General features: G+C 41.8%; 1 protein-coding gene across 1 annotated transcript; it reads right to left on the reverse strand.

The window, feature by feature from the left end:
* Positions 1 to 1,127: 1,127 nt before the first annotated feature.
* fech (ferrochelatase) lies at positions 1,128 to 16,862 on the reverse strand. Its single transcript, XM_080046765.1, has 11 exons — positions 16,677 to 16,862; positions 15,129 to 15,222; positions 12,816 to 12,935; positions 11,972 to 12,120; positions 11,311 to 11,445; positions 10,722 to 10,828; positions 10,185 to 10,283; positions 9,134 to 9,241; positions 7,090 to 7,254; positions 6,057 to 6,116; positions 1,128 to 4,121 (listed from the first exon to the last, which is right to left on the reverse strand). The coding sequence occupies exons 1-11, from the start codon at positions 16,714 to 16,716 to the stop codon at positions 3,984 to 3,986; spliced, it is 1,215 nt and encodes a 404-aa protein (XP_079902891.1). The 5' UTR covers positions 16,717 to 16,862; the 3' UTR covers positions 1,128 to 3,983.
* Positions 16,863 to 18,233: the final 1,371 nt, after the last annotated feature.

The following is an 18,233-nucleotide window of genomic DNA, read 5'->3' on the forward strand; positions in this document are numbered from 1 at the left end:
ACAGCAAGAGAGAGAGAGAGAGAGAGAGAGAGAGAGGAGGAATGGCACAGGACAGCAGATTGGGGAAGATAAGATGGAGAAAAAGGGTGAGGAGAAAGAGGAGGTAAAGAGGAAGAGGAGGGGAAAATGATGGGACAAAAGGAAGAGAATAGGTGATGGAATAATGGAGAAGAAGTAGCAGTAGTATCCACAGCAATTCTGCCCATTGGACAAAAAGCAGGTGCTTATGGGGGTTACTGTACATTTATGTATTTGATGACTCAATGCTAAAGTGTCAGTCACATTCATGCCATCGCCAAATGAGTTGACACAAAGTTGATTAAGCCTATCAGCTCCACAAAACTCTCTCTGTATTTCTCAGTATGTGCACGACCAATGCAGGAAGAAAGAGGTATTGTAATAGAACATAGTGTATGTCGAATATCAAGGTCTTATCAGGCAAAAGGGTTGACATTTAAACATAGGTTGTAACCTTTTTATTTAAAGGTTGCTTTCTGTGTTGTATATGCATTGGTTGGTTTTTAGTACATGGATCCACATAGCAAGAGTCGCATTATGAGATTTTTGGTCCGACATTTTTGATTTTGGATGGAGCCATCTTCTCCATCTTGTTCGTCATCCATGGATGGTGTTCCCCACACTGCCATTTATTCATCCTTTTAGATCTGTGGCCAAATATTTCCAATACAAATCATAAGCTGTCTTTAAAGAAGAAGGAAGTGATATTTTTTTGGTACGTTTTATACGTGTTAAATCTCTCTCTATTCATACAGCTATCACTTAAACAGTATGTGCAGTTCATAACACAGGTCTCCTGGTCATTCAGCTTTGCAGTAATTGCCAGATAATATTTCGAGTATCCCGTTCGATTTGATCCAATCAGGAGACAGATAGCTATAAAGAGAGCCGCGAACGATGACTCGCTGCTCTCCATCGCGGCACTATTTGACGAAGACGGCTGTGTGTTCATATGGTGGTGATGTAGGGAGGAGGGAGGGGAATACTAACTGCAGACAGGAAGTTAGCTAAACGGACCATATCACTTACTGAAACTTTAAGAAATCCCCAAATGACAAAATGCACAAGGGCCTTACGTAAACAAACCAAACATACACCAGTTGCCAGGTATTGTTTTTATTGTAATTCATTTTTGTAAGGAAGACTCGCCGTTTTATGTGTTATAGCACTTTTGAAACCATCTCTCTCTCTCTCTCATAAATATACAGACTGTATCAGAACAAGTTCAAACAGTAGAGACGGATTGGTTAGTGTGGACTGGAAATAATACACACACAAAAGAAAAGAAAAAAAAAACAGAACACTGAATGAATAAATAAATCCAAAAATAAAAAGTACGACAAAAAAAATATATAAGCTTAACGCACACGTACACACACAGAGTCAAATTCTTACTCAGACATTGGTGTCAATAGTAACAGAGATAGTAACTGAGAATAAATCAGAAAACATGATGTTGGAGGAAAAAGACGCCCACCACATACTTTAGCATGTCTTCCTGCTGTGACCTGTGAAGACGCACTACTTTTGTCTAAACCGATACCGTTATGAAGTTTTGAAGATTTAGCACAACAGCAAGATTAGCTTAGCTCAATTAGCTTAGCTCATTCTTGCTGTCAATCAATGTACATTCAATGTACCTAAAAAAAGAGTTGTACACTTAGTAGCCAATGGTGTCATTTAGCATGCTAGCTCTCGGTCTAGCATGCTGTTGGCGGATTAGGTGGCAAGCTAAAATGTCAGCCATATGGTATCTTTTTTTTGATTTTTTTTTAACTAGATTCAAACATGGGGAGAGAGCTGTGGATAGCCCAGGTCACAGCAAGGCAAATGCGAAATTCACACTTTGGTTAAGCACACGTTCAATTAACATAAAGCACATGTCCAGTATTTTCTAGTTAGCCAGTGTATAAAGGCACATTATCATCATGGCATAACAGGACAGCAACAGGAGTGGGGGAATAGGCTCAAGAGTTACTACCCATTACAAATGTATGGTTGACCAAACCAGAAAGAATAACCTTCATTGAAAGTGAAGGCAGCTAAAAGTCTAAATAAGCTGGCATTACAAGTCAACTCTAGTGCTAGACTCAATATCATTTGTGACACATCTGAGCTACTTCTCTGCACAAGCCATTTAAAAAAAAAACACACACACACTTCTGTTGCTTGCTATTGGAGGACAGTCCCAGCGGTACTGAAGTCTTAGGCTCTGTAGTTTGTTTAAAAGCAGTCCCTCAAAAGTGAATTCATTTCTGCTTTTATAACAGCTGCAAGGATGTGATTTTAGATCAATGAAATACACTCCCTTGAACTGAAACTGTACACAGTGTGCTCACCATTATGGAACAGAGAAGGCCTCCGCTTGAATTATGTTACAAAATAAAAAGATTTATATATTTATTATTTATAAATTAAAGTTATTTGATCAGCATTGGAAATAAAAAGTAGTATCTGCACATAATTAACTGAGATGCTCAACATGACTTTTCAGTGATTTATTTCAGGATTAAAGGGGGATTGAAAGTGGAAACGGTTGTGTCTGGTGCTTTGTTCTTCTAGCATTAGCTAGCGTTAGCCGTCCTTACATGGGTCTCTAGATCATATACAGGTCTATGGTCCAGATATGGTGACGGAAAATGACCAAAATGGGTCAAGATCTGGATTTCAAAACCAATAGCAATTTTACCCATGTGCTTCACCCTAAAATGGTCTGGTGAAAATTCCAATTTCCACAAAAAATGAACAAAAGGTCAAATCTCCCAAAATGAACTCCTGTTTGGGTGAACAGTTCACATTTTAAATGTTGAGTTTTTGATTGGTTATCAGTTTGAGGCCCTAAAGCAGGGAAAAAAGCAACAAAGAGAAATAATTATGTTAACAAATGACTAGTAAAAACTCATGGCTTGCAATTCCCCCGAAAATGATGTTATGACACCCAGAGATGTCCATGGACACTGCAGCTCTTTATCTTAGCTGGACTACAGCTGCACCCCCACACAGCACCAGAATGTCATAGACCCCGGATTGATACAAAAGCGGAAACACATTTTTTATAACTTTAAAGTTCCTGTGATGTACAGCAGAATGTCTTGAATCCTTAAAGTCCATGTGTAATTCCTTTTAAATCCCTTTTTTACCCCTTTGTTAAACTTTCTGGTAATCAGGCAGCTGCGGTTGCGCGGAGCACCAACCTCCTCCACTCACATTGCAAGGATGGCAGCAGGATGGGCGGGACTAACTGGGTGGCAGACCAATAGCGTGAGTCGACAGGTCAGGCAGGGGGAGGAGTAACAGCTAACCAACTATAGATCCCTTGTGTGTGAAAACGTCGCTTTCATCGTAGCCGACTGTATTTCATTTAGCACCAGAAAAAAGAGAAACAGGGTCTCTGATGGGGGTTTGCAGGGGCTAAGGGGAAAGGAATGTAAGCAAGGGAGCAGTGATGTAAAAAAATACAAACAGAAAAAAACAAAAAAATAGTGCAAGGCTTTTTCCCCCCTGTAGCTTTGATGTGATGTAAGAAGTGTAGAGAGTGTCAGTCCTTTCACAGGTCAAACTTTCACCACATGCTATCTGCAAATATGTTTTAACCCTTGTGTTGGGCCGGTTGGGAGGCGTTTACCAAATCAACTAGATTCAGGAAACTGAGGTTATTGTTAATCCTGTGTATCCATAGCCTAATATAACCTTTTCCACCAATTATTAAAGAGTGATTTACAAAATACATCATTTTCCCTCTATAAAGTTAAGTGCTACCATTGGTTGAACTCCTCATCCAAAATCCAGACAAACGTCTAAATATATTTGGCAGAAAGCATGTGGTCTGTTGTGCGCATTACATTGACTGTGTTACTGACACTTCTGCTGCAGGTAGGTGTGTGTGTGTATGTGTGTGTGTGTGTGTGTGTGTGTGTGTGTGTGTGTGTGTGTGTGTGTGTGTGTGTGTGTGTGTGTGTGTGTGTCTACGAGAGTTTCTGGCTGGCAAAGAAAGCCTTGGTCTCTCCACAGGTGGGGTTGGTGCATAGCGGGCAGCGCAGGGTGAGCTGGCGGGAGCAGGGCTGATTGGACTTGAGGTGGGTCTGGACCAGGTCTGCCAGAGCCTGCAACAACAGAACCAAGGAGGTTAAACTAACAGCTCTGCAGCTTTCAACATTCTAAAATTGGCTTTCTAAGTGTTTTATGAGGAAAAGAAAAAGCATTTGATTTTTTTCACTGAATATTTTGAAAAATCAGGCCCTATGTTCCCACAGCTCGATGGTCCTACAGCCCTATGTTCCTGAAAAAATGGCGATTAGGTTCAGGCATCACAGCTGGGTGGTTAGGGTTAGGGTGAGGGGACAGAGACAGAGACAGGGAGAGGTTAGAATAGGAGTGATACCGACACACACAGACATACTTTTCTCCATTATATAGTTAGATTACTTAGAAATGTGGGACCATCGGGCTGTGGGAACATAGGCACGCTCATCTACAACCATGAGACACTTCGCTTAAAGGTGGAGTCAGCCATTCTGGAAAATTATTGTTGCCAAAAATCACTTTGTCAAAACCAGTGAATATCTCCTCACCATTCGCTACCTGTCTAAGGTAGGTAGGCCTATGTAAAAACAAAACGTTATCGATATACGCGTAAGCCTAACCCTACCGGTTTACAGAGCCTAGGCTGTGTATAAAAACCAGATATTTTAGAGAGGAGAAAAAGGAAAAAATGTATAATCTGCCGGATACAATAGTAGTAATTGAAGGGAGAGAGAGATGAGGATTTATGGAGAAACGAAGCCCAGACACTCTGCAGTAGAGATTGGGATGAATGTATTTTTCTCTTTGTGCTTGCAGACGGCAGCAGACTGATGCAGCTCAGTGAGAAACTAAAACTACACCCAGGAAGCCATCCTTCAGTAACTACCAACTAATCATCCTCGGGATATTGATTCTCTCACACACACACACACACACACACACACACACACACACACACACACACACACACACACACACACACACACACACACACACACACACACACACACACACACACACACACACACACACACACACACACACACACACACACACACACACACACACACACACACACACACACACACACACACACACACACAGAGAGAGAGAGAGAAAGAAAGACCTGGCGAGGGGTCTCTTGAGCGCGGCGGGTTTGACCAGCCAGCCAGCCGGGCGGTTCAGTTCTACTGTAGTCAGCTCTAAAGGTTCCCATTGATCTGCCCCCTTCCTTTAATAAACCCTGCACACACACACACACACACACACACACACACACACACACACACACACACACTTACACACTCACACACTCACACAGAGCTGATAAAGCTGGAGGAGCTGCCTGTTGTGAGAAAGGTTGGAAGGTTGAGGATGAAGGGAAGGAGGGAGGTGGGATGGGATAAGGAAGGAAGGAAGGAGTCCATGTATTGACCACCATCTCCTGCCTGCAGTTCACTTACTTGACAGAACCTTCTGCTGCTGCCGTCTCCTCTTCTATTATTAGAGCCCTTCCTGCCTTCCTATAGCAAGATATTTCATCATCTGCTTTTCTTTTGTGTGTCTTAGACCATCTCGCCTTTACACTGATATTTATTTTTTCATGTATCATGCTATATCTTTAACATTAACTACCATTCAACCACCATTCATTTAAGCCGGAGCATAGCAATGTTTTTTTTTCTTTATTTTACTACATTGTTATTGTAGCATTTATTTTCTGTTTAAGGCTATAGCCATATTTTTGAAGTAGAACATTGTGTTAACTCAGGCTTGTTGCACTCTGTTTTGATTTGAAATAATCAGAAAGTCAAGTTCATAAAGTAACTATTTGCAATAATTTGGTTCCCAATCAAGATACACTGTGTGTGTGTGTGTGTGTGTGTGTGTGTGTGTGTGTGTGTGTGTGTGTGTGTGTGTGTGTGTGTGTGTGTGTGTGTGTGTGTGTGTGTGTGTGTGTGTGTGTGTGTGTGTGTGTGTGTGTGTGTGTGTGCGTGCGCGTGTATGAAGCGTACCTGCATAAACAGAGGGTTCCCGTTCAACGACTCTGCTCTCCTGATGTTCTCCACCCCACACTGAGGAGAGAAAGGACAGACAGAGAGAGAGAGAGAGAGAGATTGTCAAACAGTTTAGGTGATAAAAGCCCCTCGGAGACAGTTTACAACCATTCTGGGGAAAATAACCATTAAATAAAAGTTCAACATTCAAGATAGTGATGTGGAAAAGTTGTTTTTATTTCATCAGTGGAGGACTGACACGACATCTTGTTCCAGTTGAAAACTCCTAATGACTGTGGATACATTGAAGTGGTGTCTAGACCGTGTCTGTCTGTCTGTCTGTCTGTCTGTGCTCTCAAACTTTAATCTTTGTGTGAGGGAGTTTTAAACCCTTAAGGGTAGGTAGGAACACATTGTAGTGAGGACATTATCATGACGATCTAGGCTCTAGGGCATTTTCTGGACAGTCAACCACACTGTGTTAGCAAACAAGAGGAGGTTTTTAGAATTGTAAAGACATGTATGGAAAGTGAGGAAGACTTTCGTAAGTGGGAGGACATTGCAGAAAAAAATTGTACATTTTAAAAACGCGAAGTGAGGACAACTTTGAATTGTGTCAGGGTTCTCACAAGTATAGAAGTGTAAACAGCTGTGTGTGTGTGTGTGTGTCTTTGTGGCACCAGTCGCATTGATTGGTGGTCACCTCGCTGGTGCCTTTACACAGAGGACACATGGCTGCAACACACACACACACACACACACACACACACACACACACACACACACACACACACACACACACACACACACACACACACACACACACACACACACACACACACACACACACACACACACACACACACACACACACACACACACACACACACACACACACACACACACACACACACACACACCCCCCCCCCCGGATGTAGTAGGGCATGCGGGGTATCTATAAAGCATGCTGCATTTGACCACATCAATTGGGATAGCCTGAATCTTTATTTCTAGCATTCTAAAACTAACTGGGAAGTATAGCCTTGCTTACCTCCTCTCCCAGCACCTGTCCATACTCTATGTCCAGCTCATGCAGAGTCTCTATGTGGTCGGAGGTGAAGGCAATGGGCACCAGCAGGATGTTCTTCTTGCCCCGCTCACACAGGCCTTTGATGACGTCATCCGTCTGGGGGCCGAGCCACGACATTGGCCCCACCTGAAGAGCCAAAAAAAAAGACATCAGCTGTGTTCAAAAAGCCCTACCAACGTCCTCCCTCCTACATACTCAACATGTATATACACCATACTGTCTACTTAACGATCGATTGTGTATGCGAGGTTGGTCGGACCGTTTACACTGAAGTATACAGAAGCAATAAAGATTTTTTTTTTTAAACGTCCTTCGATCCATACACACAATCTGCAAATCAGTTCTCATCCGGGCATTTTTTCGCCTACACAAACTCGCATACACAACCACAACTTACTCAAATTGATGTCAAAATGAGTATGAGTAGGACGTTAGTAGGGCTTTTCGAACACAGCCATCACCACAGGTCAATGACAGGGCTGGAGGGGAGTGACGGCTGTCCACAGAATAAATCAGTTCATACTATACACCTGGTCCAACCTTTTGATGACAGAGCCCAATCTGCTACTGTTCCATCTCCATAATAACGGCTTTGATTTTAAAGCTGCAGTGCGTAACTTTTTTCATATGAAATAAATGTTACGTTCAAGCCATCGCCAAACGAGTCGACACAAAGATGATAAAGCCTATCAGCTTCACAGAACTCACTCTGTATTTCTCAGTATGGCAGCGTTTACAAACCGGTGTGGTAGCCAGCAGTACTTCCAAGTCCTCCTCTATGGTGAACGGCTGATTGGCTGCCAGAACAGTTGAGGTGATGTGTTTATGTGTGAGCTATCAGCCACAGTGATCAGAGGGCTAAGAGCTTGAGGCTGTAATGTAGCTGCAGTATTGGACAGACGAGTGGCTCCATCTTGTGGCGACCAAGAACAATTTAATGTTTTATAATAGCAGCACTAACTAACAGGAGTTCATGTTAGAAAAAAATGGTACTGGGGGAGGGGGGGGGGGGGGTAGATAATAATAAATACAACAGCTGTATTACCGATAGTTAAAAGGTGATGAGTGAGTTTGTAAATATTAAGTTCAATATGAATATGAATATATATATTTTAATGTACCTTTGTAAAAGGATAACATAAATATAAAGGATAACACTTGACATATCCACATATTTTCGTAACTATAGCTTTTAAACATTGCAACCTGGCTCTAAAACCTCTGCTCAGATGGAAAGGTTTTTGGAAAACTCAGATTTTGTCATGCAACGTCAATTTAATTTAAAACGTTACTATGGTTACATGAAGCTCCAACAATGGCGGACGTGTCCAAAATCCTGCCGGTTCCAGCTTGTTGACTGGACTTTTTAACATGTTGACACATAAATGTTCAGTTACTCCTCCGTCATATTGAGGGCAAGAAGTGCCGGGATGCGCTGCAGAGTTCGCTGCTGCATGCTCCAATTCTCCCATGACACACACACACACCCTGCAACTTATATATACATTGTTTTTATGTTGGCTTCTAATTGGCCAACATGGCTCTAGCGTCAGGGTTTGGCATGTTCTTGAGGACAAAAATATTCTTGCAAATGATGAAGGAAAAACCTGCTTACAAAAATACCTTTCCTATAGAACGTGTGGGCATGGCCTTATATATAATACATCCATATTTACAATGTAATATTGGTGTATTAACCAGCAGATAGCAACACAAAATTCTCACCTGTTCCTACTGGTACTTTAACAGGTTACAATTGATAGAACCTTCTATTATAATAATGTATCCAATGACAATGTGACACTTTCATGTTAGTTCACTGCCATCCCTACTGACTGTTACAGTTGTTATACAGTAGCTGGTTGACTGATTCACTCCTGTTCTGTTCACTTCCAGCAAACAACCACTAGATGGAAGCACTGGTTTATTAATAACACTGACATGACAGTCCACAGTTGGTGTTGTGTACGTGCATGTGTGTGTGTGTGTGTGTGTGTGTGCTCACCCTGGACTGCCACACTAGTCTGTAAGGGTTACAGTGTCCCAGTTTCTCCATGACCCTCTGAACTGTGGCTCCCACCTCCTGAGGATAGGGGTCCCCTCTGTTTACCACCTGCACATGGACACACAGCATTGAGGCCGTCAGTAACACTACTAACTCTAGCTATAGTATCTGGATCAGAGGTAGTTTAGCAAGTACAAGTAATGCAAATAAGCAGCAGAAGAAGTAGCGGTAGTAGTTACACTCTAAAGTTATACATTGTATTAGCATTTCTTATAGCATTGGTAGTGCTAGCCTAGGATTAGCTCATTAGAAGCAACAGCAAAATCCATAAATTCATCGTCAGAATTAGTGGTTGTAATAGCGGTACCAAAAGCAAAATTAAAATGGTCTGCAATAAAATCCAAAGGAACCAATATTAAGTATTGATAAAAAAAAAAGATATTGATAAATCTTTCTGATACGCACAATAACAGTGACTATGTTAACATGCACAGCAGTATTCCAATATTAAGACATCGCCAAGTAAGTGCTGTTTCTGCTCAGCTTTATCAGAACGGGGTCATGGTCGGAATAAGCCATAATGACATAAGGAGTGTTCATTTCCCCTGGAGGGACGGTAGTTACTGTCTGAAAAGAACAAGCTATACTTTTTCATAATATGCTGATTGACAATATTCCCATGGCTGCTGCACATGGAAACAACTTATTTGGAATATTGTCTTAACCAGGATATGAACCTTAATCAGAATGTGCTGTGTGTGTGAAGGGTAGTCAGTGTCATTGTCAGCAGTTCCACAAGTGGTACGAGTAGTAATAGTAGTAGTGTCACTGTTAACACTACTAAAAGTAGCAGTTATAGTATTAGCGGTATCAGTAAAGGTGCATTACACCACATCACATCAGACTGCAATCCAAGAAAGTGCTCCACACTCATTTGAACATTTGCAGAAGGCTGGTGCAAGTGGAGGTTGACTTAGCTCTATTAGTGTATCAACAGTTCTATGAGCAGGAGAAGCCGTTAGCATTAGTGTCATCACGTCATGGTACTCACAGCCATGGGGAGGGAGTGTGCAGAGAACAGAATGACCACGTCGTCTCTCTTGTCCTCTGGAAACTTCAGCAGCTCGTTACTGACGTGCTCTGCAAAACACTGAGCACACACACACACACACACACACACAAACACACTTGTTTAAATTCCCGATTTGTACTGCCCCAATCTATCATTTTGACTCAACTGATCAAAACAACATCCTGACTTAGCACTGCTTCCCACTACGAACACAACACATTGAGGTCTATAGGTGATACGGTCACGCTTGATCATTGCTATGATAGCCAACCGTGGCCCCTTTTAGCTCATTAGTTGCTATGGTGAATTCTTGTCCTAGCCAATTTATTAGCCAATGTTGTGTGTGTGTGTGTGTGTGAGAGAGAGTGTGAGTGTGAGTGTGAGTGTGAGTGTGTGTGTGTGTGTGTGTGTGTGTGTGTGTGTGTGTGTGTGTGTGTGTGTGTGTGTGTGTGTGTGTGTGTGAGTGTGAGTGTGAGTGTGAGTGTGAGTGTGAGTGTGAGTGTGTGTGTTTCTCACCTCCACCAGCAGAGGGTGTGTGGGCCACCGGTCGATGACGCTCCAGCTCATTTTGGGCTTGTCGCCTCTGTTGCTGTAGTAACGGTAGATTGCGTTCAGACTGCTGCCTGTTTAAGTAACAAACAAACACATATACATGTTAACAGTGTGATCCACACTACACAAACACATATACATGTTAACAGTGTGTACATATACATGTTAACAGTGTGATCCACACTACACAACAACCACAGTCCTCTGGCCACCACTGAGCACATTGAGGTCTAGTGCAGGACTGTTAGAGATGGAATCATTATGGGAAGAAGCTAATTTATTGTTCCCAACTTTAGACATTTGCATATGTATGTGTGTGTGTGTGTGTGTGTGTGTGTGTGTGTGTGTGTGTATTTATCAGACGGTAGCAGAGTGGACAACACTCTGGGTGTGGTGACACTGCCACAACGGCCACAAACATCTTCTTTATCTTTTGTTTTTGCAATGAATCCAGTGCATGTGTTCTTTATGTATTCATTTATTACATTGCCTGTCTGTCTGTCTGTCTGTCTGTCTGTCTGTCTGTCTGTCTGTCTGTCTGTCTGTCTGTCACCTGTGGTAGAGCAGCTGTACTGTGGATACTGTGTGAAGGCCACCGCTCTCTCCACTCCGTCTTTCTCCATCTCCTCGATGGATTCCTCCGTCAGCGGATGAACGTACCGGAAACCAATGTAGAACTTGTGGGGAGCTGCAGACAGAGAGAGAGAGAGAGTAACACTTGCAATGAATAAAAACACATATCTGGCCTTTATTCATTTTAGATTAGTAAATAATCTAATGAAAACAGTCTGGGAATAAAGGGAAGGCATTAAGGGTTTGTGTAACACTAGATTAGGATCGGATTGCAGGCCGCTGCTGCTAACTGTTTGTGTTGTTATCAGGGAGGTGTGTGCAGACACTCCTTCACTGTTTCACTATCTAAACTTAACACACACACACACACAGCTGAATGTCCCTTTACAGGAATAGTTGCATATACACTGACAACATGACCGCTGTCTATTATGCATATGCGCGTGCTTACAGTACATGAGCATTCCGTACCGTGCCGAAGCTCACCTCTTACAACCGGACCAGGGCCAAGAAAGTGTACCATGCTTGGGTACAGTAATGGAGCACCCACACTGGCCAAATGAACTAGACTTTAGGAGTCCAGTGTGCTTGGGCCCTGCTAGTGTGAATGCGGTCATGTTAGCCATGAAGGAACACCTCACCTGTCTCGGGACTCATCTCGTCCAGCAGCTTGATCATGCCCTCTCCCTGCATGGTGGTCCAGTGTTTGATGGGCGAGCCTCCTCCGATCCTGCTGTACTGCTCCTGGATCTTTGGCGTGCGGCGCCTGGCGATGAGCGGCCCGAGCGTACTGCAGAGCAAAGGACACATTGAAAAAAGAGTTACCACACTACACCATTACATACTGTATAACTTGTTAGGGCATAATTTTAACTACAGTACATTCATAAATACATGTAACACGAGCGTGATGATTTCATTTTGAGAGGCTGATAACAAAACACTGAGTGCGTCTTTCCCCAGTTTCATCAATATCAAAATACTTGATTATTTTTTTATTTAACTGTAGATTGTGCACATGGGTGAGTAGATAAACAGATGAGTGAAATCCTTGTTCTGGCTCACAATTCTTAAGTTCAGTCAAGGTTGGGGTGTGAAGTGACGCTACAGTGGGCATGTTCAGATGTTTCAAGGTCATTCAAAATAGTAGAAAAATGTATTATTAACACATAAACATTACAAAAGAAAAGGCATTTCTCCCTCCTCTTCTTTTCTGGAGCACTGAACAATTCAGCAACATGTTTTAATCAAATCAGAGATAACTAAAGTAGAACTTGTTTTTTTTTTCTTCACAAAAGTAACTTGAAGCACTTTGTACGTTCACTGTCAGTTATTATGTAATAGCAGCGTGACCCAACAACCTTCCCAAATTGGTTTCCTCTGGTTTGTATGTCATCACGTCACATCTTCAGCCATGAATGTGTGTATGTGTATGTGTATGTGTATGTGTGTGTGTGTGTGTGTGTGTGTCTCCACGTTGCATACCTCTGTACAGGGAGTTTCATCAGGTCTGTGTCGGAGAAGAGCCGCAGCAGGAAGTCGTGAACATCTTCCAGTTTCTCTGGTCCTCCCATGTTCAGCATCAAGATGCCTGTCTTAGGTTTCCTGCAGACACACAATATTCATAATTAACTATTCATATCATTAACTCAACTCCCCGCAATATACATATATTAACAATGGTTTATTAATGGATTAAGTCATCCGTTAGCCAGTTTTAAAAGGACATGATGTTTAAAGCTTTACTTAAAAAATGTGGTCAGACTGGAAGAAGCTAAAGTTAACTTGTCCCGTCAGCCTGCAAAATTATCATTAGCTCAAGCTACTACGTTAGCATATATGTTATTATGAGGCAAAATACCAGCAGTGGGTCTAGGTTAAAAACTGTTGCCATTGCCAGTATGTTTTAGTTAGACCTACACCTTCCTAATAAGGGTTGAACAACCCTATTTTGAAATCAGTGAATACTTCATGAAAAAAGTATAAAACACATGTTGAAAAAAGTGTAAAAATACTTCTATAAAAGAGAAATGATACAGAAATCTAAGATTACATTTCTTATCATGTCAGCTGGTTAAATTATTGCTAGCTCCAGCAGCAAATGTTAGCTTGTCATGTCAGTTTATGAAAACCCTGTTAGTATACTAATGTTGGCTTTTATTGTCTTCGAAAATAGTGTTACTTCAAGTAGCTAACGTCCACTTTTTGTGTCATCTTGTGAAAGGAATATTCCCTCAACAGCTAATGTTAGCTTATAATATCAGTCTATAACATTATTACCTCAAGCAGCAAATGTAAGCATGTCAAGTCAGCTTTGTAAAGCTAATTTTGGCAGAACTAGCTAATATTAGCTTGTCTGTAAGTTGTTGTGGGTGCTACAATGCTTTGTAACAGTACATCACCACCACAGTAACAGTCATTATCATTGTAAATATTAAAAGATGAAAAGCTGTGGCTTCTGCTTCTGCTTCTTCTTCTTACACTGTGTGTGCGCCCTGAAGGCCGCGTCATTCACAATATTGTTTGGTTGGCATCTTCAAAAGGACAGATAAGAGCCAATAAAGCCTGACATTGAAAGATCCGTCAGACAAAGAAAGAACAAGTCACCAACAGATGGCCTGAAAGGATCCACCATAACAATTTTAATGGAAAAGCAAAAGGTTACATCAGGACAAAATGGAGTCTGTCCACCACCTGCTCTATCGTGGGTCCTCCACATACTGTTCAGTCTTCAGATCATTTTATATAAACACTGCTATGTGTGGACTTAAAAGATTTTTAAATTCATTGAAAGAAAAGTGTCATCACCAATTAATACTATTTTGACAATTGGCTACTGTCAGTCCTATATCAAGGGAGGAATATAACTGTTTGAAGTTTTCAGTTCCACATAACTGCCAGATGAAAATGCATTTGAAGACTTGGGAATAGGATGTTGAAACTGCTGATGGACTTTTGTTAGAACTTGGAAATGTATTGAAAAATGAGCTTGTATAAAAATTGCCGTACATTGCCGACTGTACGAGAAGACACAGGCTGTACTGTATTCTTGTCTGAACATCATTGTGTCATTCTGTTGTGCAGACCAACTGCTGTCCAACCCCCCCACCTTCACACCACTACCCTTATCTTCAGAATGCTCCTGATTTGAAACAACACAGTAAGGTTAAAAAACCACCTGCTTGCTCCTCTTTATCTTGTCTTATTTTGGTGGTAATGTGTCATCTTCTGTCATCCTACTCATCAACTGACGATTCAGCAGCTGGCTATCCTCTGTCTGAATTAGATGCTGATTTGGCTTTGTTAAAGAGTGACCTAAAACTCAATTGACTTTTGAGTCAGGTTGCTCTTTCAGTGCCAATTGGAGGGTAAGGCCAGAGAAATGCCTGGTTTCCACTGAGCAGTACAGTTTGGTTTGGTACGGCATGGTTTGGTAAGGAATGGTAACCCTAGACCTTGGTAGACGGGATATGCCGGACAGCAATAGCCGCTGGTCAAACTATCATGACATCATAGTAGTGGGACACAGTGTAGCCCACGATAGACTCAACGCAACACAGTGAACAAGCAAATAATTGATTGCCGTACCGAACCGAACTGAACCGCCCAGTGGACACTATAAGGCTACGGAACAGGAGACTGTCAGACACAGATGCTCAACGATGGCTGACGACCAACTGCTGTCTTGTTGCGTAAGGGTTCTCTGAAGCTGCAATTTCCCTGGCAGAAACTGTGTCAATTATATCTGTGTGTGTGTGTGTGTGTGTGTGTGTGTGTATGTGTGTGTGTGTGTGTCACCTGTTGTCCTGTGTTTCTGGAGGGGTAGTCTGGGCTAAAGCAGCAGCGGCGGCTGACTGTCTCCTCACACTTAGACTGATGCTGCTCCTGGCAACTATAGCAGAGAAGAAAACAGGTTAACACAGTGCATCTGTCACTGACAGAGAAGTTTAATGTCCATACACATTGTTTTCCTCCATCACATTCATACGGTATTCATCATAGAACCAAACAGGTTCAAATTTTTTACTCTCTTAGCCACACATTAAAAGGTGAAGTCTGTGATTCTGGAGAAGGCTTCAATATCAGTTATAGTCTAAATCAGTGAATATCTCCTCATGATCAACTGCCTGTCTATAGGCTACTGGAGCTGTCATGCACCATCCAACATTGACTTGACTTTTTCCCGCCATGAGCAGCTATAGCCTACTTCATTTCCTTTGTGCACTGCATTGTGGGACAGTCTTGTACATCAGCAGCATATTCCGAGTGTTTCATTGACTTTTTTTAATAAAACTTTTCTCTTTCAAATATTCCAGGTGTAATTTAGCCTTATACATTTGTTATCTTTGGGATCTCCACCAGAATCTTATTTAATTTTGACCAATGTTTGGCTAGTAAATAGTTCTAGTACAATAGTCCTAGCTCTATAATGACCCCTTACTTGAGGTCACACTGAGTGTCTAGGAACCATTTAATAAAAGCGCAACTGAGATCATAAACAGCTTGTGAAATGAATAACACCTATGGTATAAGCTGCAGAGGACACACACAAAAAACATCTTCTGATTCTCGTAAACACAGTCTAATAAATGTGGTATAACACAAAATATATATTTTCTTTACTTTCATAACACAAGATGCAATGCCCTGAAAAGCCGCCAGGAGGCCGCTGCCATTATGCAAGTTGACAACGTTGGAATTGTGTAACAGTAGTATCCTAAGTTCTCTGTAACTCAGTGGAAACACCAGCCGCCAACGGGCACCTGTTATATCTCTGGGTCAAGAACGGGATAATCCATTATGTAACGTTTAAACTTATAGGGTATAGTAATCAACGGTCATGCTGGGCTATGGTATCAAGCCAGCGGGAGTAAGTTACCGGCTAGCTACGGAAACACTGCCATTTGTCGGCAAAATAAAAGAAACTCGACGGTCACCTTCCAGCACATGTAAGGATTTTCAATGAATTATTTGGCAAATATGGTCAGGAAACACGACCGGAGTCGATAAAGTAACTATTAAATGATGCTAATGCTGTAAAACTTAATAGTACACGATATTTTGCGTTAAAATTACAACGAGTGTTAAGTTGTTAAAAGCCCTAACAGGAACATACTCTTGTATTCTCGCCAACTTTATGTTCGTGTACGAAACGGTGAGAATGTCAGCGTGTTGTTGAGTTCACACAACGCCCTCTATCACTGGGATATTTATTTAAACTGCACCGAATAAACAGAGGTGCACAGTTCACTCTGTGAAATGTAAATCTGAGCCAAATTATGAAACGTAATGGTGAACGTGACCGGCTTTTTGAACTAGCTAATATAGCTACACTGTCACACTTACATTGAATCAAGCGACCAGCGCTGCCCATCACTGCCATCATGGTAACTTCCTCTTCTCTCTGTCGAAAAAAAGTCTATATTCCTGTTGAAACGAAGGCTGGATACTTGTGCTCTCTGCCGCCGGGTCCACGAGTATTCCCAGTCACTCGGCCAATGCAATGTGTCAACCAGATTCCTTCAGCTACCGACTCACTACCATAGCTCACAACCGGCTGGCTGGGTATGCAGACCTCTGTCAAGTTTGTGAATGATACGGTGAATACTTCCGGTTTGCAAATTCAAAATAAAACCAATGATGACGTTGGGATGATGTAACATTTGGTTATTTATTTTTTAAATATCAAATAGGGATGACTTAGACTTAGTTTGAGTTTTCATACCGTAGCCTATTTGTTATTCCGTATAAAACACAACTTGACAGTCATGAGATTGAATTGAACAGGCCTATCTAAAATAGGCTACTCAAATAAAAACAACCATTTAGGACCGGCCTATCATTTCTGAATAGCTAGGCTATATAAGGATCCAAATACTTTGAAACGTGTGCACAAAAATCATGATTGAATGCATTTATTTTAAGTAGCCTATTTGAAATCTTTGATCATAAATATCCAACGTTATGTTTGTGTGAACATGGGTTAAATGTGATATCCACTTCTTTTTTTAACACCTTTAATCAAAATATTGTTTTGGATAGCGTAAATAATGCTATTATTTATTATCTATTTATCTTTTTTTTAGACCTTTTATTGGAGAGATGAACGATATCAGGACTTTAATGTGGAGTAGCCTACTATACAGCTGTATCCCATTACAGAGACCGCATCCATGGAAGGACGCGGTCTCGCGGTCTATGAAGGCCATAGCCTGTGAAGGCCGATTCGAAGGCCGATTCCAAGGCCAACGAGCGTTGTTAAACGAGACGGTCTCCGCAGGTCTCCGTTTCGCTCTGTTTACGAGCATTTCCGGTTTGCGTAACAAGCCGTTATCTTGCGTGACGACTCACCGCTCCTGTGCTGCCTAGCAACCCTTTTGCTGCCGACGGAAACAGCCTTGTCAACGGAGGAAAAAATAAAAAGAAGTTGCCTACCAGACGAAAAGAAAAAAAGTACAAGAAAAAAAGAAAGGAAGATAAAAGTTAAGAAGATGGAGCAACACATTGCTGTTTTGTTATTTTTTATTTTATTTGATGCCATCTCTGAAAAAAACTCAATGAATCTTGGGATATGTTGGGCCGCGAAGGATACATCTGATGCAGCCTTCAAAACCGTGAAACGAAGGCTGCATTTCTCGGCCGCATATGAGGAGCCTTGCAAGGAGCCTTGCAAATGGAACAACCTTTGCGCGCCGCTATGACGCAATCGGTCTTCAAATGCAGCCTTCGTAGACCGCAACCCCTGTATTGAGATTCACCCTACATTTGCCACATTTTCCAGTCTAAAGCTTGCCTACTTTAGCTGTGTTTCAATTAAGGGGCTGCAGCCTTCGAAGGCTGCATTTGAAGAACGATTGCGTCATACGGCGCGTCAAGGCTTGTCCCATTTCGAAGGCTCCTTCA

Source organism: Ammodytes marinus (genome assembly GCF_949987685.1).
Source record: "Ammodytes marinus genome assembly, chromosome: 18".
NCBI classification, from domain to species: Eukaryota; Metazoa; Chordata; class Actinopteri; order Uranoscopiformes; family Ammodytidae; genus Ammodytes; species Ammodytes marinus.

Bases quoted from the DNA above. Each gene is read 5' to 3' on its own strand.
- fech (XM_080046765.1), bottom strand. From the start codon at position 16,716: ATGATGGCAGTGATGGGCAGCGCTGGTCGCTTGATTCAAT. The intron at 15,223-16,676 runs GTAAGTGTGACA...TCTCTGCTATAG, and splicing joins CGCTGGTCGCTTGATTCAAT to TTGCCAGGAGCAGCATCAGT. The intron at 4,122-6,056 runs GTACGCTTCATA...CTGTTGTTGCAG, and splicing joins GGAACCCTCTGTTTATGCAG to GCTCTGGCAGACCTGGTCCA.